We start from the raw sequence: 19665 nt of genomic DNA, 5'->3' as shown, positions 1-19665 counted from the left end.
GACATCTGGAAAGTAGGAAGAGAAACTAACTATACCTCTGACGGGTGTTGTCAAGAATCCCACAATAGGGTAACTTTAATGGTAAAGTCAACGTGCACAGTCCGGCCTGATGGAAAAATGGAAAGCAACGCTGCTTGGCAAGCTGAGCAGAAGTGTGACTCTTGAGGGTAATGACAAGGTGAACGTGCGCTTAGGTCTCTGCTGTAAAAGTGGGGGTCCTTGTGGGTGCGGACCACACCTGCGCTTCTGCTCACGTTCCTGTGATTCGTGCGCGGGAGGCAGTTCAGAGGGCCCCTCTTGCAGCCGCCTGGAGCCTGAGAGCGGATGCCCATATTCAGTAGGCTTTTGTCCCCCGGGGTGTCACCTGTGGGCTCCTGGCAGGAGCTGCGGGACAGGAGCTACGTGCGGGACGAGGGGCTGGGGTCTCGTTGCACACTGTGGCGCCGGCGGCGGGGGGGCAGAGCAGGGGGGTGGCTGAGCCGGGCCTCCGTCTCTTTCTCTCTCTCTCTCTCTCTCTCTCTCCTGCAGCCCCCAAAGCCGATAACGAGGTGCCGTCGCCGGCCTCCTCCCATCACAGCAGCAACCAGCCGGCGTCGCTGACCGAGGAGAAGCGCACCCCGCAGGGCAGCCAGAACTCCCTGAACACGGTGAGCTCGGGCAGCGGCAGCACCAGCGGGATCGGCAGCGGCGGCGGCGGCGGAAGCGGCGTGGTCAGCGCTGCCGTGCAGCCCTACGATGTGGAGATCCGGCGCGGCGAGAACGAAGGCTTCGGCTTCGTCATTGTGTCCTCGGTGAGCAGGCCCGAGGCTGGCACGACTTTCGGTGAGTGTCCCGCCCGCTCCCCCGCACCTTCCCGGGACACCGGTGGCGAGCGTGCTGGGTTGCAAGGGCGAGATGGCCAAATTCTCAGTAACGGAAATGCCTTCATGCTTTTCGCTGCAGGTCATTAAAGTCTTAATTGGGGATGGAGTGTGTGTTCGGTAGCTTTTCCCTTCCTGAAGGTTGGAATTTTTTTTTTTAACCTTTCAGCTCCCATTCAGAATGCGTGTTCACGTGCACACAACTTCGAGCATAAATGGAATTTGCATGAAATTTGATTAGCGACCCCTTGACAGTGTAGAGTGAGCAGTCCTTGGCAAAGGATGCCTTTGTGAGGTCCTGAGTAGGATATGAAGAGCAGAAGCCTCACCAGGTGGAGGAGGTTTTGGAGTAAGCTTATGGTGGTAAAAATGCCTAGGAAACAATACAAGTGTAAAGAGTAAACAATCATGTGAAGTGCCTGGTCCAGTTTATCTGTGTCCTTTCTCTACTCTAACCCCATCGGAAATTTTTAAATGTTAAATAATATTTTTACCATTGTCTGCTTAAGAATCTAGTTAAGATCTGAGTTCAGAGCCATTTGTCTTCACGGCCCTTGAATCCCAGCAGGGCTGATTGTCCCGTCTCATCCGAATGTTGGGGGTTTCAGCAGAGTGTGGAGAAACCCAATTGTCACCCTCTCAGAAGGTTAACTGATGGGTGTACTAGCAGAGACAAACAGGACCCACGTGATTCCAAGAACCTAGTAATCTGTGAATCTATTTCCTGTTAGAATGGATTATAAAAATATACTCCAAAAATCATCCATCTTCTTCGTTAGATTAAAAAGTCACCTGTTAATCCCCCAAGCACATTTGTTCATTAATACGGAATAGGATGGGAGATGGGGAAGGGCTATGCAGGCTTTGAAATTTACGCATTTCTATCCCCACATGACTTGTCCAAAAGAGTCTAATGACCTGTGGCCCAGGTCACTGCTGGCTAAGATCAGGCGAGGTGCTCCATCCCTTCAGCTTTCTGATCCGGTAGAACTCCCTTTGCCTTTGTACGTTGCTTCCTGCTAAAGCCATTTCCCCTGAGGTCTGTTCCTTAGGAGACTGAGTCAGTCAGGTCTATGCATGTGTGGCTGCAGTAACAAATGCCCGTTACTAACAGTGCTTTTGGGAGCTACATTAATAAAGTTATCACAGCATGTCATGAATGGATGACTGGACGCCAAGGCAAGGTTTTTGGGGTTTTGTTTGTAAATTGATTTGGGGGACTTTTCTACTTAATTTAAAAATCTAAAGAAAGGCAAAGGGAGGAAGAATTCCCATTGCTTTCTTCAGATCTACAATTTGATTGTCCCCATGCACCTCCTGATGTTCTCAGGATTTCGGAATTGTCAGTTTCACTTTTTACAATGAGATAGATATGTCAGGTGGGAGGCTATGTGTTATTTAATGAATACTGAATGTCTTCTCACAATTTGGTCTTTGTTTTCCTCTGGCTCTTCTTACAATAAACAAATTCAACTTTCCCTAATACCTTGCATGAGACTTCTGTTTCCAACTGTGCAGAGCTTTCCTCACACCTGCTGTTTGATACCTTTCTCATGTGAGTTGTCCCCGGAGTGGGGCTAAACTTAATCCGGACCTTGAAGTTGAGTATGGAAGCCTACCCAACCTGCCTTTTGGGTTCCAAGAGACCGTTTGCTTCCTTTTTAAAGATTCTGTGGCCTTGACCTTACATGCAATGATACACACTCAGGCAAATACGCCAAGATTCAAAGAAATTATAATGTCTTTCCCCTCACATTTTATCCTCAAGGTCCAAATTATGACAGAAGCGCCTACTCAGTTTCAGTGTCTCCCACGTTCATTTTATCACCCTTTCCAAAAGGCGACTCACCTGCCTAACTAGCTTCACAGTCCTCAGAAAGATGAATTCACAGAATAGGTAAATACGCATTTAGCTGCAGACCTATATGTCAGGACTCAAAGCCAATCTCCCACCCCTTTCTAGAAGTTAGCAGTACTCATGGTCATGACATGGGGGGCGGGTGCCTCAAAGTGCACAAAAAGCTTTCCTCTTCACATGCACCTTTCCTGGTTTTCATATTGTAGATGTGCAGTAACTGATCATGAGGAAGGAAACGATCAAAGTTTCCAAAGGGTTGAGGAAGGATTTGAACCTGGCTTTGGATCACTGTTCTTAGCCTGAGTAGATGCCAGGTTTTCAGAGTCCTTTGAGGGGATTTTTTGTGAGGAAGGAGGATTTCAGAGTTAATGAGCCACCGGGGCCCTACCCTGAAAGCATAGGCAATAGGCTGAATCAGGAAAAGGTCATAAAAGGAAAAATAGGGGTCAAGGTTGGGTGGCTTTGTTCGCCCCCGTCTTGTAATTATGCCTTTTTCCTAAAGCTTTCGTCATTCTGGGGAGAAGGCAGCAAGACTAAGTGCTTGTTCATTAGGTGTTTTCAGAGGGAATTTTGGCGGTAGCAGACTCTCCCGCCTCACCAGACGCCTAGTGATTCTTTTTTCTAGAGAAAGAACAAAACATTGGCAAAAGCTTGAACAGCATCTGGCAAAAATGAAGGGATGCGAGCACAGAATGTGGAAGAACATCCACCCCAGCTCTGAGCTTCACATTTGCAGACCCAAAATAAGCCAACAGCGAGTTATTTTGGGGCTGTTGAGAACCTCTGAAGTTGCTAGGTATCACAAATTGTGTCAGCGATCGAAGGAAGGAAGCTGGGGTTTTCCCCACGTTTGGAAGGGGGGCAGGGAGCGCAGCGAGGAGCAGCACCCCCCCCCCACAGGCCCTGAGTGTTGCCAATGTTTTGACCATCGGCACAGAGCTCTCCTTTAATAACATTTGCTTAATGCTTTACTTAATTAACACTTAACCTTCTCTTTCCCTTTTCAACCCTTTTTCTCCTCCCTTCGCTATATTCCCACGTAACTTAAAAAAAAAACAAAAAACCTCAATATCAAAGCAGGCAATGCATGTGTGGCTATGCCTCACAAAATAGGTCGGATTATTGAGGGGAGTCCTGCTGACCGATGTGGCAAGCTGAAAGTGGGAGACCGGATCCTGGCAGTGAATGGATGTTCCATCACCAACAAGTCCCATTCAGACATTGTCAACCTAATCAAGGAAGCAGGAAACACAGTTACCCTCCGCATCATTCCTGGGGATGGTAAAGTATAACTCTTGTGTCTCTCATTCTCTCTTGAGCTCTTCCTGGGCCTCTCTTTCTTTCTCTGTCTCCCTCTCATCAGGATCCATGTCACTGAAGAGTGTTGATTTAGAGGCAGGCTTACCCATCCCTAACTGAGCATACCCATCCTGTGGTTGTAAGCCGTCGTTACTAACCCTTACCTCCCCCCTCCCCTTTACGTAATCCTCTTTCCCTGTGACCCTGTCTTGCTGCAGATACAAACATTACAGAAAATCTTAACTTTCCCCATTTTATTTTGGTTTTTGTACCCTTGTGCTTACAATGATAGAGTGGTTTGAATACAGGTGGTATAAGATCCTCTGATGTTCTATCTGGAAATGATTTTTTTTTTTTTTAAATCGCTAAAATTTAACTGTATGTTGGGTGCCTGGCTGGCTCAGTCAGTAGAGCATGCGACTCTTGATCTCAGGGTCGTGAGTTCAAGCCTTACCTTGGGTATGGAGCCTACTTAAAATAAAATTAAATTAAATTAATAAAATAAAATAAAATAAAATTTTTAAACTAAAATTTAACTATGATATGGTAACATCACAAAACCTACATAATGACAATTCAGAGCCAATCCTTTTTTTTTTTTTTTTCAGAATAAGTGAATATATGAAAGGTTTTTGTTGAATAAGAGATCCTTAGGGTTTGTGCTTACTTGGTTTGTCTAATTTTTGCATGTGGATGGAGAAAGAATAAAACCTCTTTTTTGATAGGTTATATCTACATTAAACTAGGCCTATTCTTGTTTGTTAGTTTGCTTGATTATTTGATTGGTTAAATTCAAATCTTGTTTCTTTTACACCATTGGTGATTCTGCCCCCTAGGGGACATTTGGCCTTGTCTGGGGTGGGTGCTAATGGCATTTAGTAGGTAAAGGCCAGGGATGCTTCCAAACCTCCTACAGTATACAGGATAGCCCCCCACAATGTAAAGTTATACAGCAGAAAATATCAATATTCATTATTCATATCTTTTTTAAGATTTATTTATTTTAGAGGGAGCGAGTGCAAGAGTGCATGGGAGGAGCAAGCGTCCGAAGGAGAGGGAGAGAGAGAATCTCAAGTAGACTGCGCTGAGCACGGAGCTAAAACAGGATTCGATCTCACAATCTTGAGATCATGACCTGAGCCAAAATAAAGAGCTGATGCTTAACTGAGTGAGCCACCCAAGTGCCCCACTCATTATTCATATTTAATAAAAATGAAGTTGATACACTGATGTCACGAAGTATAGATTCTTCAGAGAATTAAGTCCTGAATACTGACTTCATGTTAAGCAGACTTTGCCTTCAGGAGGAAAGCGATACTTGTCTCACATGTTTCAATGTCTTTTTTGTTTAACTATACATGTTATAAAATAAAATACGTATTCTCGAAGTCAGTATTTCTCAGGAAGAAAATGTGGTTTAACGAGATAGTGTGATAAAAATTCTATGTCCCTGGGGCGCCTGGGTGGCTCAGTCAGTTAGATGTCTGCCTTCGGCTCAGGTCATGATCCCGGAGTCCTGGGATGGAGCCCCGCATCAGGCTCCCTGCTCAGCAGGGAGTTGGCTCCTCCCTCTCCCTCTGCTCCTCCCCCTCGCTCGTGCTTGCTCTGTGTCTCCCTCAAATAAATAAATAAAATCTTAAAAAAAAAAAAAAATTCTATGTCCTTGATCTGTAAAATAGAAAATCAGAGATTTTATCTGAAAGTAATTCACCAAATGAATATTTTTTATAATTGTTAGAAAGTGATCCCTATTAGTTTCAAATTCAAGTGGTATAAACTGTGCCTCTCAGAAAAAAAATAAATCGTAAACCAAACAATAAATACTTGAAAATTGTCGGTTCCAAAACCAGAGAATTTTCTCTGAGCCAAAAATACCCCATACCAAATGTGGAGGAAAAAAGAGCTCCTTGATTGCTGGTCTACTTCACCCTGCCTCAGATGCATGGTTAGTAATTTACCATGTGGTTTGGAGTCCATTCCACCAGCTCACCACTCTGGAAGGCAAATTACAATTTAGGAATGTGATCACAGGATGATAGAACATAGGTTCCTAATGGAAAGGATGAAGGAAGCCAGAAAAATTAAGTGAGAAGTGGTTGAGAGAGCCAAATGTGGTATATAAATTTAGACACATCTATCTACATGCTGTAAAGAGATTTCAAAAAACTAATCCAGAAGAAGGCAACACAGGCATTGACTTGCTATGTCTATATTGGTCAGTCTTAATGTGGGAAGGATAATGTCCAAAGATGGAAGGAAGGAAAGAATGTATTCCTTGAGGGAAGGGCTTAGAAAAAGAGTTTGAAATCAGGAAAGATACAAATATGCAGAATCCAACTTATGCTACCATGCACATACTAGGTATTGACTTAATAAAGTGCAATGGAAAAGTTTTAGAAAATCTGAACACTAAAATATGCAGTGCAAGGTGAATTACCCAGTAGCAGTTGTCAATAAAAAGGCAATTTTTAAACTTCAGTACTTAGAAAATATAAAATTCAGGTAGACATATCACATACTCTCTTGGCTAGAAGAAAGTAAACACGACAGCTGATTCAATGTAGTTGAGGACCGATGTGCTGCCCAGGATATGATTTCATCCCAAGGTACTGCAGTAGTTCATTGCCATGATAATAAAACTCTTCATCAATTACTTTGTAAATTTCGGAATCCAGGTAAAGGAAATCACTTCTGACAGAGGGTGAATTTCTGATGCTCATCTTTTTAGTGGGGCCAAAAATGGCCATCTTGGAAATTAAAATTGAGGCAGGGGAGTCGGATTTCTGGAGAGCTGTTGGAACAATCCAAGAGAAGTTTGCAAACACCTAGAAGACAGAGTGGCCATTAATGAAGGTCTGATGAAGAGAGACACATGACAGATCACTTGCTCTCTGCGAAGGTGTGTTAGACGTGGAGAACTGTAGAATAAAAGGGAGTGTGTGTTAGGGACCTCTGCTCTCCTTCAAACCTTTCACACGAATGGTTAATTCATCAAGTAGCCCAAAGACAGTGTTTGTGTTGTGGTCCTTGCGAGGAGACTGAAGTTCTTAGAAACCCATGTTATCCAGAGTACTGTTTTCAGAAACCCTAGGAGGCACTTCAAGGAGATGGGAAAACGCGCTCTTTTTTGGGCAGTGCTCGGAACCCACTCAGGATCCACTTCTTTCCCTAGCTCCTGCTGCCTGATTCTTTTTTCTTGTCATTGCTCACCTGGTACTTTCTCCAACTTACTTATCTCTGTACTTTCCCTAACTCTGCTTCTCCATTTTTCTGTGCCCTCCCTGGCTCCCCATTAGCTCCCTTCAACCAAGACTAGGAAACATGACTTTCCTTTATGTGGCTTACTCTGTTCCTAGAAGGCCTGCCTTCACAGATCTTGGACAGGCCTCGATCAGGGGGTCCTCTCCATCTCTGCTTTTACTATCTTTGGGACTAGAGTGGGAGGTGCATTGGGGGCAGAACATTTTCTCCCATGAGATGTGGGCAAAGCATAATAAATACGCAAGGGCGGCACAGAAAGGCCCAGAGAATAGCCAAACATACTGAATCTGAACTTGAAATTTGACAAGTCAGACACACACGTTTCCTACCACTTGCCTTCTATAGAAATAGTCTGTGAAATCTGGGTGGGAATGAGACTTTAATCAGACAAGGCAGACCCTTGGCTTATTCAGACTGACACAGAACCGTCAGTATGAATCAAGTTCTAGATAATGAAAATATTTATAAACTTAAAAATAAGTTACTTAAGTCTTAAATTTGTACTTCAGATCACTCTGATTCAAAGTATTTGTTATATGGTAGGTAAGGGCAACCCAGACATTGCTATTTCCTTGGCAAAGGCGTAGAATAGTATAAATATTTTAATAGAAGGCTCTGTGGATAGGATAGCTAGCAGAGGGATAGGGCAAAAGGAACAGGGTTGCAACCATAATACATTTTAAGTCTCCCAAAGTTTCGAATATTTATGGCATTCAAATTTTCAAACACTTCCTTTAGATATCTATTACATGTGTGTTTATGCATTCAAATATTTATGGAAGGAATGATTGTATCCTGTGTTGATTTGTTTGGCTTTGTAGTGTGGATTCCGGAAGGGATGCTAAAGGTATTAACATGAGGGCTAGGTTGGAATTGTAATCACTTGCCACGGAGCTATTGAAACCAAGGGTAGAAGCTCCTGTCAGAAGTTAGTGCCCTGATTTAATACCGCACAGTGACAGTACCTTGAGAGCCAGGATACGCTTTGCGTGGGACACGATTGCTATGGAAAGTGTAGTAATATCCATTTTCATTCCTCTGGGAGAGCTAAAGTTGGTGTAAACACTGTTTAATAAAGGATGTAGGATACTTTCTGGAATTTATCATAAAAATAGCCAATCTGTCCACCTGTCTTTGAGTTTTAAAAGTCAAATACATTGACATTCATTCATAATACTGTGCTGGAGTAGGCTCTTTTATCAGGCCCTTGTTATATGAGGCAAGTTTTATTTTAGGATGAAGCTATAGATTTGTGATAATGGCCTTCATGTCTGTATTTTAAAAAGCTAGAGAGAATTTCAACACATAAAGTCTTGGTTTAATTCTAAATGAAGACTTAAAAGTTTATTTTTATTTTTTTTTAAAGATTTTATTTATTTATTTGAGACAGAGAGAATGAGAGGGAGGAGGGTCAGAGGGAGAAGCAGACTCCCTGCCGAGCAGGGAGCCCGATGCGGGACTCGATCCCGGGACTCCAGGATCATGACCTGAGCCGAAGGCAGTCGCTTAACCAACTGAGCCACCCAGGCGCCCCGAAGACTTAAAAGTTTAATAAAATAAGTATAACTTCATTGATACTTAAAAAGCATCCTGGAAATCCAGGGTATGCTGAAAATTATTTAAGTGCTTAGAAGATGGCTCATGAAATCTAGAGTCAAAGCAGGGTATTTTGCTTTTTAATTAAGCTATGATAGTTGGTGGTATTTATGTAGTAAAATAAAGGCACTGCTTATTTGAAAGGAACACACCAATTAGATATGATTTCCTTGATGCCAACACATAATTCCCTTGTAAATGGAAATAAGACTCTGGATGACTTTGGACATGTTACCTGCCTTTCCTTAGCCTAAATGTCTCCATCTGTAAAGTGGGAGAATAATTGCATCAATTTCATTGAGTTGTAAGAATTAAATAGTGCATGTGGAAATGCACTTAGCACAAAGCTTGGCACTTTGTGAATAATCAAGAAATGGTGGTTGTTCATAGATTAAGAAATACAGGGATAGGAGGAAAATTCAGTGAGCTCAAATAATCATTTGCATATAAATGTTAATTTTTTAAATGCTTAAAGTTAATCTTCAATCCAAAACAGATTTGCATGTAAATATGTAGAAAATAGCAAATGAAGGATAAGAGGCAGATCAATAAAAGAATTCTATTTATATGTGTATTGAGTGATTATCTGTCATATCTCATCAAATCATGGAAGCGCAGAAATTTAAAAAAAAAACTGTTTCAGAATGAGATCTGATCTGCCTTGAAAAACCCTGGCTACCGAAAACACACAAGAACTCAAAAGGGGAACTCCTGCACAATTCAGTAATTATAATCATTTTAATTACAAGGAAACGTTCTTTTTGGTATCCTGATTATGATTTCCCCATGGCCCGAACAATCTTATGATTTCCCAGAGAGTCTCTATAAAAGTAATTACAGTGAGCAATATGAATTTTTTTTAAAGGACCAATACATGGGTTGATGAAACTTCTGGTGAATCGTATCGATAGGCAGTGCAGTCTCTTAGTCCGTTGTTCTGACACAGTGGGTGTACTTTATGGAAAATCACATAGATTTATCACCTTGGTTGTGCCAGTTAACTACACTCACAAAAATGTACTAATAATATGGTTTTAATATTGTGATAACAGTAATCAGCACATGCTCCCAATAAAAAATGTGCTAATCATCTTTTGTATGGTTTTTATGTGCCAGGCACTATCCCAAACACTTTGCTCTGAGATAATCTTTACATGAATTTTCTTAGATACACCTGTTGTCCCTCATGTACAAAAGAGAAAACTGATGCGTAGAAAGTTTTAGTGACTTTGCCTAAGTCCCAGCCAGGCAATTGCGGAGCTGGGGGGTGCACATAGCCAGACATTCTGAGCCTGGAATCTGACCTCCTAATAGGACTTTATGCTAAGCTGCTCCCGTAAAGCCTGAGAAGCACCACCTCCCCAGCCCAGGGGTTGCAAGGTATATTGGCATAGTAAAGGCTCTGAGGACGCTCAGAGGTAAAACAAAATACAGACACACAAAAACACTTCCCTCTGTTTCACCCATTATTTCTCATCCTTAATTGACCACAGGTTCCTCTCCCTCAGAATCTGTAGGTTTAAACAGACAATGGGAAGCTTGTCCTAAAAGATGAATTGGATTCACTTTACAGTTTACTTGATCTAGGTACATTTTCTTATTAAACTTGTGCCTTAGCTCTCAGCATCATGGGCTTTATAGGTGGAATACAGACTGTTAAAATCATAATTCCAACTTCTTCATTTTGCAGAGAGTTTAAGTTCCCATGATAATAAGTCAAAAGTAGAAGTGGTAGCAAGGTCCATAGCTACAATAAAGGTGTATTGGGTGCTTACTGTATGTCAGGTACTCTACTAAGCTTTCCATATACTTTTTTCTTTTGTTTTGTTTTTTTATTATGTTAATCACCATATATTACATCATTAGTTTTTGATGTAGTGTTCCATGACCCAGTGTTCCATGTAGTATGTGCCCTCTTTAATACCCATCACCAGGCTAACCCATCCCCCCACCCCCCAAGCTTTTCATATACTTTTATCAAAGAGCAGAGTTACGTTATCATCCCCTTCTATCAGATGAGGGAAATAAGGCATACAGCTAATGAGTAGGGGAAGGGGGATTGGATCTCAAGCCTGTGATTTTAACTGTGTAATGAAATAAAATAATAGGAAGCCAGACCCAAGCTGAATTAATATCCTTAGGAAATTAAAATGGGAGACAGACCACAAGTAATTGGGATTTCTGGGATGTCCTGTCACCCAGGACTACAGTGGAGAAGAGATGTAGTCCAGGTATCCCAGGTGGGACTACTTAACACATTTTCGCATAGAAACTTTGTTATACATTATGGATGGATATATGTAATCTGCAAGCATTAGGATGCCTACTATGAACCACAGGACTCCTAGAAGCTTGTAGACTTCATTGCACACTATGAATTAAATAGGCATTCATAGGCTAATCTTAGAACCTAATGACCACATTTAGTATTTTCTTGATGAGAAAATGTATGCCAAGTTCCAGATAGTCAACCTAAAAAATAAATATTAAAAGAGCAACTTCCTCATAGCTGCTTGTTATCTGCCTTGATCTTAATGGGGAAATAATTAGTAAGAGACTATATAACCATTCCTAGATAAGTGATTACATTTTAATATATGCGTGTTGGTTTGCCATCTGTAGGGCATGCTCATTACATTAGGGTGGCTTCATGCTTTATACAACTTACATTTACAAACTCTGGCTCTAACTAATGCAAGTTTAGAAATTAATCTCTCGTCAGTGATACCAGAGGAGATCTGTGAAGAACTCCATATTTTCAGTTGTTCTTCATTAAAAGCAATGGGGAAGAAGGTAGATGTTGTGTGTGCGTGTAGTTAACAAGATGTTAGCACACTTCTGATTTTAATATTCATCTGAGGAAATAAAGCAGACTCACTAAATATTGCTGGTAAGTTGCAGGAAACATTGGCCTGTAACATTCTGGGGAGAAGAGCAGCGCCCGTGTGCAATGTTTTGACGGGACTGCCATTTTTTAAGTGTCAGGGAGGGAGGGAGAGGGGGAGAGACACCTCCCTTGGCTACAGTTCTAGAGTAGCATGTTGTGGGGCAAACTCTGTAGTTCATCTGTGGGGATATCACTTGGGAGGAGGGTAATGGGGTCATACATGCCTCGTATCACAGAAGATCTTAGAATGGTTCTTTTAAGTCTTCATTGTTTAGAAGTTCGTGTCAGAACGGCTTCAAACAGTGACAGAGAAACTAGACTTGTCATTCACATATGGCACTTCTGCATCCCTCCTGCTTTGATGATCTCTTCTCCGGGGCCCTCATTCTGTCACGCTCTGTCTCTCCCTACAGAGTCTTCGAATGCTACTTTGCTGACCAATGCAGAGAAGATTGCCACCATCACCACTACACACACCCCTTCTCAGCAAGGGGCCCAGGAGACCAGGTCAGACATAGCTTTAGTTGCTTTTGTTAGGTTTAAGGGAAGAAATTGACTCCTGGCCTGATGATCATCGTCCTTGAAGGTTTAAGGGAAGAAATTGACTCCTGGCCTGATGATCATCGTCCTTGATTTTTTTTTTTTCTATATCCCCATGGTTTGCTTTTACATTTATTTCTCTCACTTTGGCAGGAATACCACCAAACCAAAGCCAGAATCTCAGTTTGAGTTCAAAGCACCCCAGGCAATACAGGTGAGGGCCATTCTTCTTGTTTCTCTGTTTGCTTTGTACATTTCCTTCCAACTTTCTGAAGCTGTTTTTATGAGATATCTTTTATAAGATACCCTCAATTAAAATAACCTTTTGTGAGAGGATGTACTAAATATGTACTCACATTTAGTTGTCTAGGAAATGACATTTTCTTTTACTACCTTGGAAAAATATTCCTAGATATCCTTTTTAGGTGGGAAAAAACAAACAAAATTTAAAAAACCATAATTGTCTCAGGGACTGGCCATCAGAGAAAGAGCAAAATCGCTAATACCTATTCACACTATTCATAACTATGTTTATGCCAAGAAAATGTCTTTTTTTGTTAGGTGTTTCTCAGCCTTGTGAATTTCAGGTGAGACCCATAGAGCTAACTGCCCGTCCCACAGGGTAGTAATAGGGGATGCACAAACATGCACGTGAAGCAAATATGGGAAAAGCAAATATGGTTGAGCAGGTTCATTTTGACTGGCCTTCTTAGAGCCTTCAGCAATCCATTCATGCTTCTCAGCCAGGGTAGCAGCCACTCCCCAGATGTGAGGAGGTCATTGTTGGTGTCCTAGTGATAGACACTGCTGCCGTTTTCCAGGCGTGGGGCACGGAGGCTGAACATCCAGCACTGTGCAGGATGGTATCGTGTAATGACTTTCCCTGCCACGAATATGATTTGTGGCCTCCCTGATTAAATTTTAATATATGCATGTTGGGGTGCAGGCTATAGGCACTCTCATGAATGTTTTCAAATTCTGCATCTGCAAACTTCTAAGATGAATGAATATTAATAAACAATTGAGAATCACCAGGAGAAGGATAGAGACCATGCCTTTTTGTCAAATCACCATGACAGAGAATATTTGGGAAGAGGTGGGAAGAAATATGGGCAGATACACGCTCACCCCCAAATGATTACATTTCGTTTTTTTTAAATAGGAGCAAGATTTTTACACTGTGGAACTGGAAAGAGGAGCCAAGGGATTTGGCTTTAGTCTTCGAGGGGGCCGAGAATATAACATGGACCTCTATGTTTTGCGCTTAGCAGAGGATGGTCCAGCAGAAAGGTGTGGAAAGATGAGGGTAAGTAGGAAGAGGGGTCTGGACAAATAAGTCATCTGCAGCGACTTTTTGACATTACGCAGCTAGAACCTTCTTGTTCCTGAGAACTGCGTTTTCTACTGTTTTCAGGACACTCTAAATGCATGACTCCCACCCTAGCGTAAATCTCTCCCTAAAGCATAGTTGGTGGTAGCTGCTCAAGTTAGGTGAGCCCTTTTAACTCTTCAGGGTGGAATGAAGGATTGAAATGACTTATAAATTTATTGAAATAAATACTTTCTCAATCCCAGTCCCATAGTTCTTATACTTAATCTCATAAGGCAGGCACATCACTTCACAGGAAATCCTAGGTATACCAGGATGCTTACAGAGCAGGGAAGGTGTGTAGTCCTGTAGGTTCTGGGTGGTGAGCTCCATTCAGTCTCCAGCTAGTCACCAGCTGTGTTACCCGAGCCTCAGGAGCAGGTCAGCTCTGCCTCAGCAAAGGACCAGCAGCTCCATGGCATGAATATTCCCAGTTGCTCTGTAGTAGTTGAAGTTGCAAATTTCAAATATACAAGTGCCAAAAAGATCACTTTGTTCTGTTTAGATATCTAATATCTGTTACTGTGCATTATGTCACTTTCCTGGGGTGGGATCAGGTGGTTTAAAAAAAAAAATCATGTCATTACAGAGAGGTCACTTAGATTGAGGCATATGCACAGGGAGCAATTTGCTACAAATGAAAAAAAATCAAGACAGCCAGATCAAGAAAGGAAAACACATGGAATTGGTCCAGAGCAAAGAGGGGAAAAAAGTGACCAAGGGTAGGGAACTTAATATTTGTACATAAGGCATAATATTGCTTTTTAAGTTTTTTCAGATTGAATTTTTTTAAAAAGATTTATCTATCTATCTATTTATTGAGAGAGAAAGAGCTGGGGAGAGGCAGAGGGAGAGAATCTCAAGCAGACTCTCTGCTGAGCACAGAGCCCGACACAGGGCTTGATTCCCGTGACCCTGAGATCATGACCTGAGCTGAAATCGAGAGTCAGACACTTAATCAACTGAGCCACCCAGGCCCCCCCCAGATTGAATTTTTAATGAGTGGGGTTTTTTTAACTGAGAAAGTAGACCATGAAAATGGCTATAGAAAATTAGTGAAAAATGGTACATATTTTAAAATATAGTTTCCAAAGTCAAACCGTATTACCAATTTCTTGTATATTCTTTTATGCATATATATGTACAGTTTGTGCACATAGGAATAGAGACACTGTATATGGCTTTTGTTCAAATTTTAAATACATGAGGTACGCTTTTCCATGTCCTTGCTTACTGAAAAAAGTTTCTGATTGAACGAACTATCGTTATCATGCTATTTTGTATTCTGTATAGTTCACAAGACACATTTACGTGTATTATCCAATTTGGTCCTCACACCTTGGTAGGAATGGGTTGTTAACATCCCCTTTTATGGATGAGAAAGTGAGTTCCAGGAAGTTAAAGGATTTGAGCAAGATCAGTTAGCTAATAAGTGACAGGACTCAAATTTAAGGCTTTAATCTCCAAAGCCAGTGCTTTTCCTCTTCTGCCTTCTAGAAAATAAACTCCATGAGAGTATTTTATCTCCAGTGCCTATAATAGTAGCTGACACATAGTAAATGCCACATCTGTGTATCAGTCGGGGTTGTGGTCTCATCAGAAAGCTCACCCGGGGAGGGACACCTGGGTGGCTCAGTCAGTTGGACGTCTGCCTTCGGCTCGGGTCGTGATCCCGGGATTCTGGGATCGAGTCCCGCGTCGGGCTCCTTGCTCGGCGGGGAGCCTGTTCTCCCTGTGCCTGCTCTTCCCCCTGCTCATTCTCTCTCTGACAAATAAATAAAATCTTAAAAAAAAAAAAAAAAGGAAAGCTCACCCAGGGAAGCGTTTGCTTCTAAGCTCACGCACAGGGTCGTTGGCAGGATTCATTGCCTCTTGGGCTGTTGGCCCTAGCTCTCCCTCATTTCCTTATTGTGAACTCTGTGGGGCAGCTCACCACATGCATCAGAGTGAACAAATGAGACAATAAAAGAGGGGCACATAAGACAGAAGCCAGAATTATTTTGTAACCTTATCTTTGAGCTGACATCCCTTCCCATTTGCCAGAAGCAGGTCACTAATTCCAGCCCACATTTGAAGGGAAGGAGATTACACAGGATATGAATATAGGGAGGAGAGGATTGATGGGGTGGGGGAGGCATCCTAGAAACTGCCTACCACATCTTCTTTTCCTGAACAATTAATATTCCCTTTACTGCTTCATTTTTTTTCCCTTAGCACTTACACTTTCCAACATACACGTATGTCTCTAATTTTCTTGTTAATTGTCTTCCATTAGCATGTCATCTCCATGAGGGCAAGAATTTTTTTTGTTTCCTTACCTGCTGAATCCTAAGCAACAAGAGATTTTTCTGGAATATACTCAATAAATATTTAGTAAATCACTCAATGAAAGAACTTTAAAGCATAAAGCACCTTGATAGCTGGTCAGACCCTTTGTTACATTCTCACTCTCGTCTCTTGCTTTGGCAGATTGGTGATGAAATTTTAGAGATCAATGGCGAGACCACCAAAAACATGAAGCATTCTCGGGCTATAGAACTGATTAAGAATGGCGGCCGCAGGGTGCGTCTGTTTCTGAAGCGGGGAGACGGCTCGGTACCAGAATATGGTGGGTCAAACTATGAAAACCTTCCTTCCTTCCCTGGCATGACTCCATGAATTTGTCTCCAGAACTGCAGCAGGAAAGTCTTTTTGTTTTCCCCCTATTCACCAGTGTCTCCCCAGCCTTTCGCACCATGTGATTATTTGCCTCGCTTGTTCTGAAATCTCTACACATTTCATCCTTTTGCTTGCTTATGTGGACCGGGGCGTGGCCTAAGACAAGATCTCGATAGCCCCCTTTCTGATAAGCAGAGAGAACGTTTTGTCTAGTCCAACCAAGAGTGAAGGAATATTTGTTGGAACTGTGCCAAACTGTTTCTCAGATCCAATTGTTAGCACAAACTGACTATACTCCTTTTCAGAAGCAGGAAAGCAGGTTTCCTGAATGATATGTTGAGGCATAATTCTCCTTTATTATTTTCTTTTTTTGATTACTTGATGTTTTTACTTAAGAGGTGTGAAATTTTTGAGATGATTTGGGGGCCTTGCTCACCTCCTTTATGCGCTGTATACGACACTTCTGCATATCCCCCTTGCTGGTCCCTATCCCCAGTCAGACCACCTGAGCCCACTACTATAAGACAAACAAAACTGTTGATATATTAGCCATATGTTTTTAGATGAAAAAGGATGAAATAGATTCCCAGTGCTCATCATGAGGGAAACATGTTACTATACCTTTCCTATGGGGAAAGCCACGTTATACATAAGAGTTCCTTTGTCATATGTGTAGACATGATTTGAATAAACAGCAATGATCTTTACCTAGCGTAGTCTTCTGATGGCAAAATATTGTATATTAAATGATTATGTCCTATTTATTTGAGAGTCTTGTTTAAAATTAAAAAAGAAAAAAAAAAAAAAAAAGCTATGCCCTAGATGTAGGGCTTTTCTTCCCAACCAAAGGTCTACAGAAGTTTCTATAGAAACTGTGATTGAATGGTCCCCATATACGTTGGTCCCCTTTATTAGGGATTGATCTGTTATCACCCTCTTTTCTGAAAGTCATTCTGCACAATTCCCAGTTGCATTTTGGACTTGATGAGATCCTTAATTCAGATGCAGCTCGAAGAGAAGGATAACCCCTTTAAAGGACAGCCTTCCCAGGTGTTGGACACTCATATACAGGTGTAAAATACAAGGGGCCTGAGGTGGGGGGAGGGGGGCTGTCAGATGAGGCCCCTTTAGACACGGCCAACCACAGGGGAGGAATTTTGACGTTGAGACGCCACAGCTGTGCACTGTACTGAATCCCTGACCATAGGTGTATCAATGCTACTGAAACTGTAACATTGTCTCCCTTTTCTGTCTCCCCTATGCTTCTGTTGGATGTGATATTTCATTTGAGAATCATCGTCAGTAACCTGTGTACCTTCTCAAAACCTATGTCTGTTGCACTGAGGATGAAAATCCAGCACTAACAAATGTTCTTTGGGCTAAAAATAAAGATCCTTTAAAAATACTCGTTTTTTTCCAAGAAGGCTTGAACATGCCAGAGTTGTGCTGCTGTAATGTCTCCATGTGTCCCTTGGACTGAATCTCTCTAATTCTACCGATTAGAGTCACAAATGGGTTATAATATGTTAAGTTCCAATATTTTTCTGACTTGATTGGAACCTGCTTCTCCGTGAGGCTATTTTTGTAATGAGTTTTTTGTACTTAATTTAACTGCCGCGGTCTTCAGGGGTGGGGGAGGGCGGGAACTTCGGTCCTTTGTTTGTTTATTGTTAATGCTCTCCTAGGCCAGCTTGTCATTGTTCCAGTTGTTCGAAAAAAAAGAAAAAGAAAGAAAAAAGGGTGCATCCATTGTCTGGGTTCTTGAGTCACCTTATATGGATGTCTAAAAAATGTCACTGTTCTGATTGCGGTCTCTGCAGCCTTATTTGAGTTTTGCCTTAGATTGTCTAACTGGACAAATAAACTCTCTTTGCCCTATGTTAACAAATGCAGATTTTTTTTTTCTTTCCTCTTTGTTATAGGGAATCTAAATGTTCAACTTTTTCTCTTTCTCTCTTTCTCTTTCTCTCTGACTGTTCTTGGTGCTGGGCCCTTCCCTTCTACAGCGATGATACCTCCTAATCTCGCTGCATGTATGAGAAATGAAAAGCTCGGGGAAGCTTGCTTCTACCTTATGGGCCATAATCAAACTACGGTTTGTAGCTCAATCAATACTAGGTGTTTCTGTGCTGTGGCCTAATTTCCTCATTGCTTCTGCTTAGTTCTATTTTGATATGTTTGGCAATTCATTCTGAACACCCTGCGTTCTTTGAATTGTAAGTACACCACCGACCCTACTGAAGTCTTCCTGTCCCTTATCTTAAAAGTAGGTGTAAGAAACCCCGAGGTTAGGTTTGTGAGAGTGATCTAAGCACCTATCCTTACCCAAAGCTTAAAATGACTTTGTAAGCCCCTGTTTGTGTTAATTCTAGGACCCAGCATTCAGAAAGAGCAAACCTCCTATCACAGAGCCCTCCCCTAGGTCGGTAAGGCTTTGATAGACAGAAAGGTGACATGTCCTACTCAGCTATCCTTTGGGAAACTACAGCCCATGGGCCAAATCCTGTCCGCAGCCTGTCCTTTTTCTTAGTAAAGTTTTATTGGCACATGGCCATGCCCATTTCTTTTATGAATTGTCTTCAGCTGCTTTTACACTCTTGTCCAGTTAAGTACTTCTCACAAACTACACAGCTGGCAAAGCCAGAAATATTTACTCTTTGGCCCTTTACAGAAAGTTTACAAACCCTGCTCTAGGCTATCTTCCTGTTTTTATTAAAACCCCACCCTGGGTTTTGGGAGATCATTCATGAAACAGACTGTTTAATGTTGACCTTGTTGCCTCATGAAAGATCCTTAAAGAGTTCCTGTGATTCCTTCATCTCTGTGACTGTCACCCTGGTTCACTCGGCAGCACCTCATGTCAAGTGTCTTGCCGGGAATCGTGTAACGTGTCTGACTGACTGGGCTTAGCTGCAACAAGAGCATCCCTGCTTTGAAAAGCGCTCTCATAATGTCAGAGTGCTACCTAAAACATTGGCCATGTCATTTCAAATAGTTTAATAATAAATAGGACCCCCCCCATGGGCTGCTCTGCTTTTAAATCTATAGATATCTTGATGTTGTAAGAAGCAGTGCAGTGAGTCCTCACCTCCTGGATGCAGTTAGGGCGACCTTGTGTAGCATAAGGAAAATTGTCTCTGAAAGGCTGTATCTGAGCCCCACGTGATGTCAGACATGCCCCTGACAACCTCTGTCCCACTCCCTTTTGTCAGGAAACGCCACATTTTGAAAATAGTTTCTTAAACTTACCCAGAATTAGAGAAAAGTGTTGAATAAAATTCACAAAGGTAGAGAGGATGTTTAATGGACCCTCACATACATGTCACATTTGGCAGTT

General features: G+C 41.9%; 1 protein-coding gene across 1 annotated transcript in view; it reads left to right on the top strand.

The window, feature by feature from the left end:
* MAGI1 (membrane associated guanylate kinase, WW and PDZ domain containing 1) overlaps window positions 1-19665 on the top strand; it is a 576983-nt gene that overhangs the window by 553388 nt on the left and 3930 nt on the right. The window contains exons 18-23 of the mRNA XM_081805817.1: window positions 529-822; window positions 3799-3999; window positions 12175-12268; window positions 12455-12515; window positions 13464-13607; window positions 16140-16278. Coding sequence (XP_081661943.1) covers window positions 529-822; window positions 3799-3999; window positions 12175-12268; window positions 12455-12515; window positions 13464-13607; window positions 16140-16278 — 933 coding nt within the window. The remainder of the gene's footprint in view (window positions 1-528; window positions 823-3798; window positions 4000-12174; window positions 12269-12454; window positions 12516-13463; window positions 13608-16139; window positions 16279-19665) is intronic.

Source organism: Leptonychotes weddellii, chromosome 1, assembly GCF_054177405.1.
Source record: "Leptonychotes weddellii isolate Sample4059 chromosome 1, ASM5417740v2, whole genome shotgun sequence".
NCBI classification, from domain to species: Eukaryota; Metazoa; Chordata; class Mammalia; order Carnivora; family Phocidae; genus Leptonychotes; species Leptonychotes weddellii.
The sequence above is the reverse complement of the archived record's forward strand: the minus strand, read 5'-3'. Positions and strand labels throughout refer to the sequence as shown.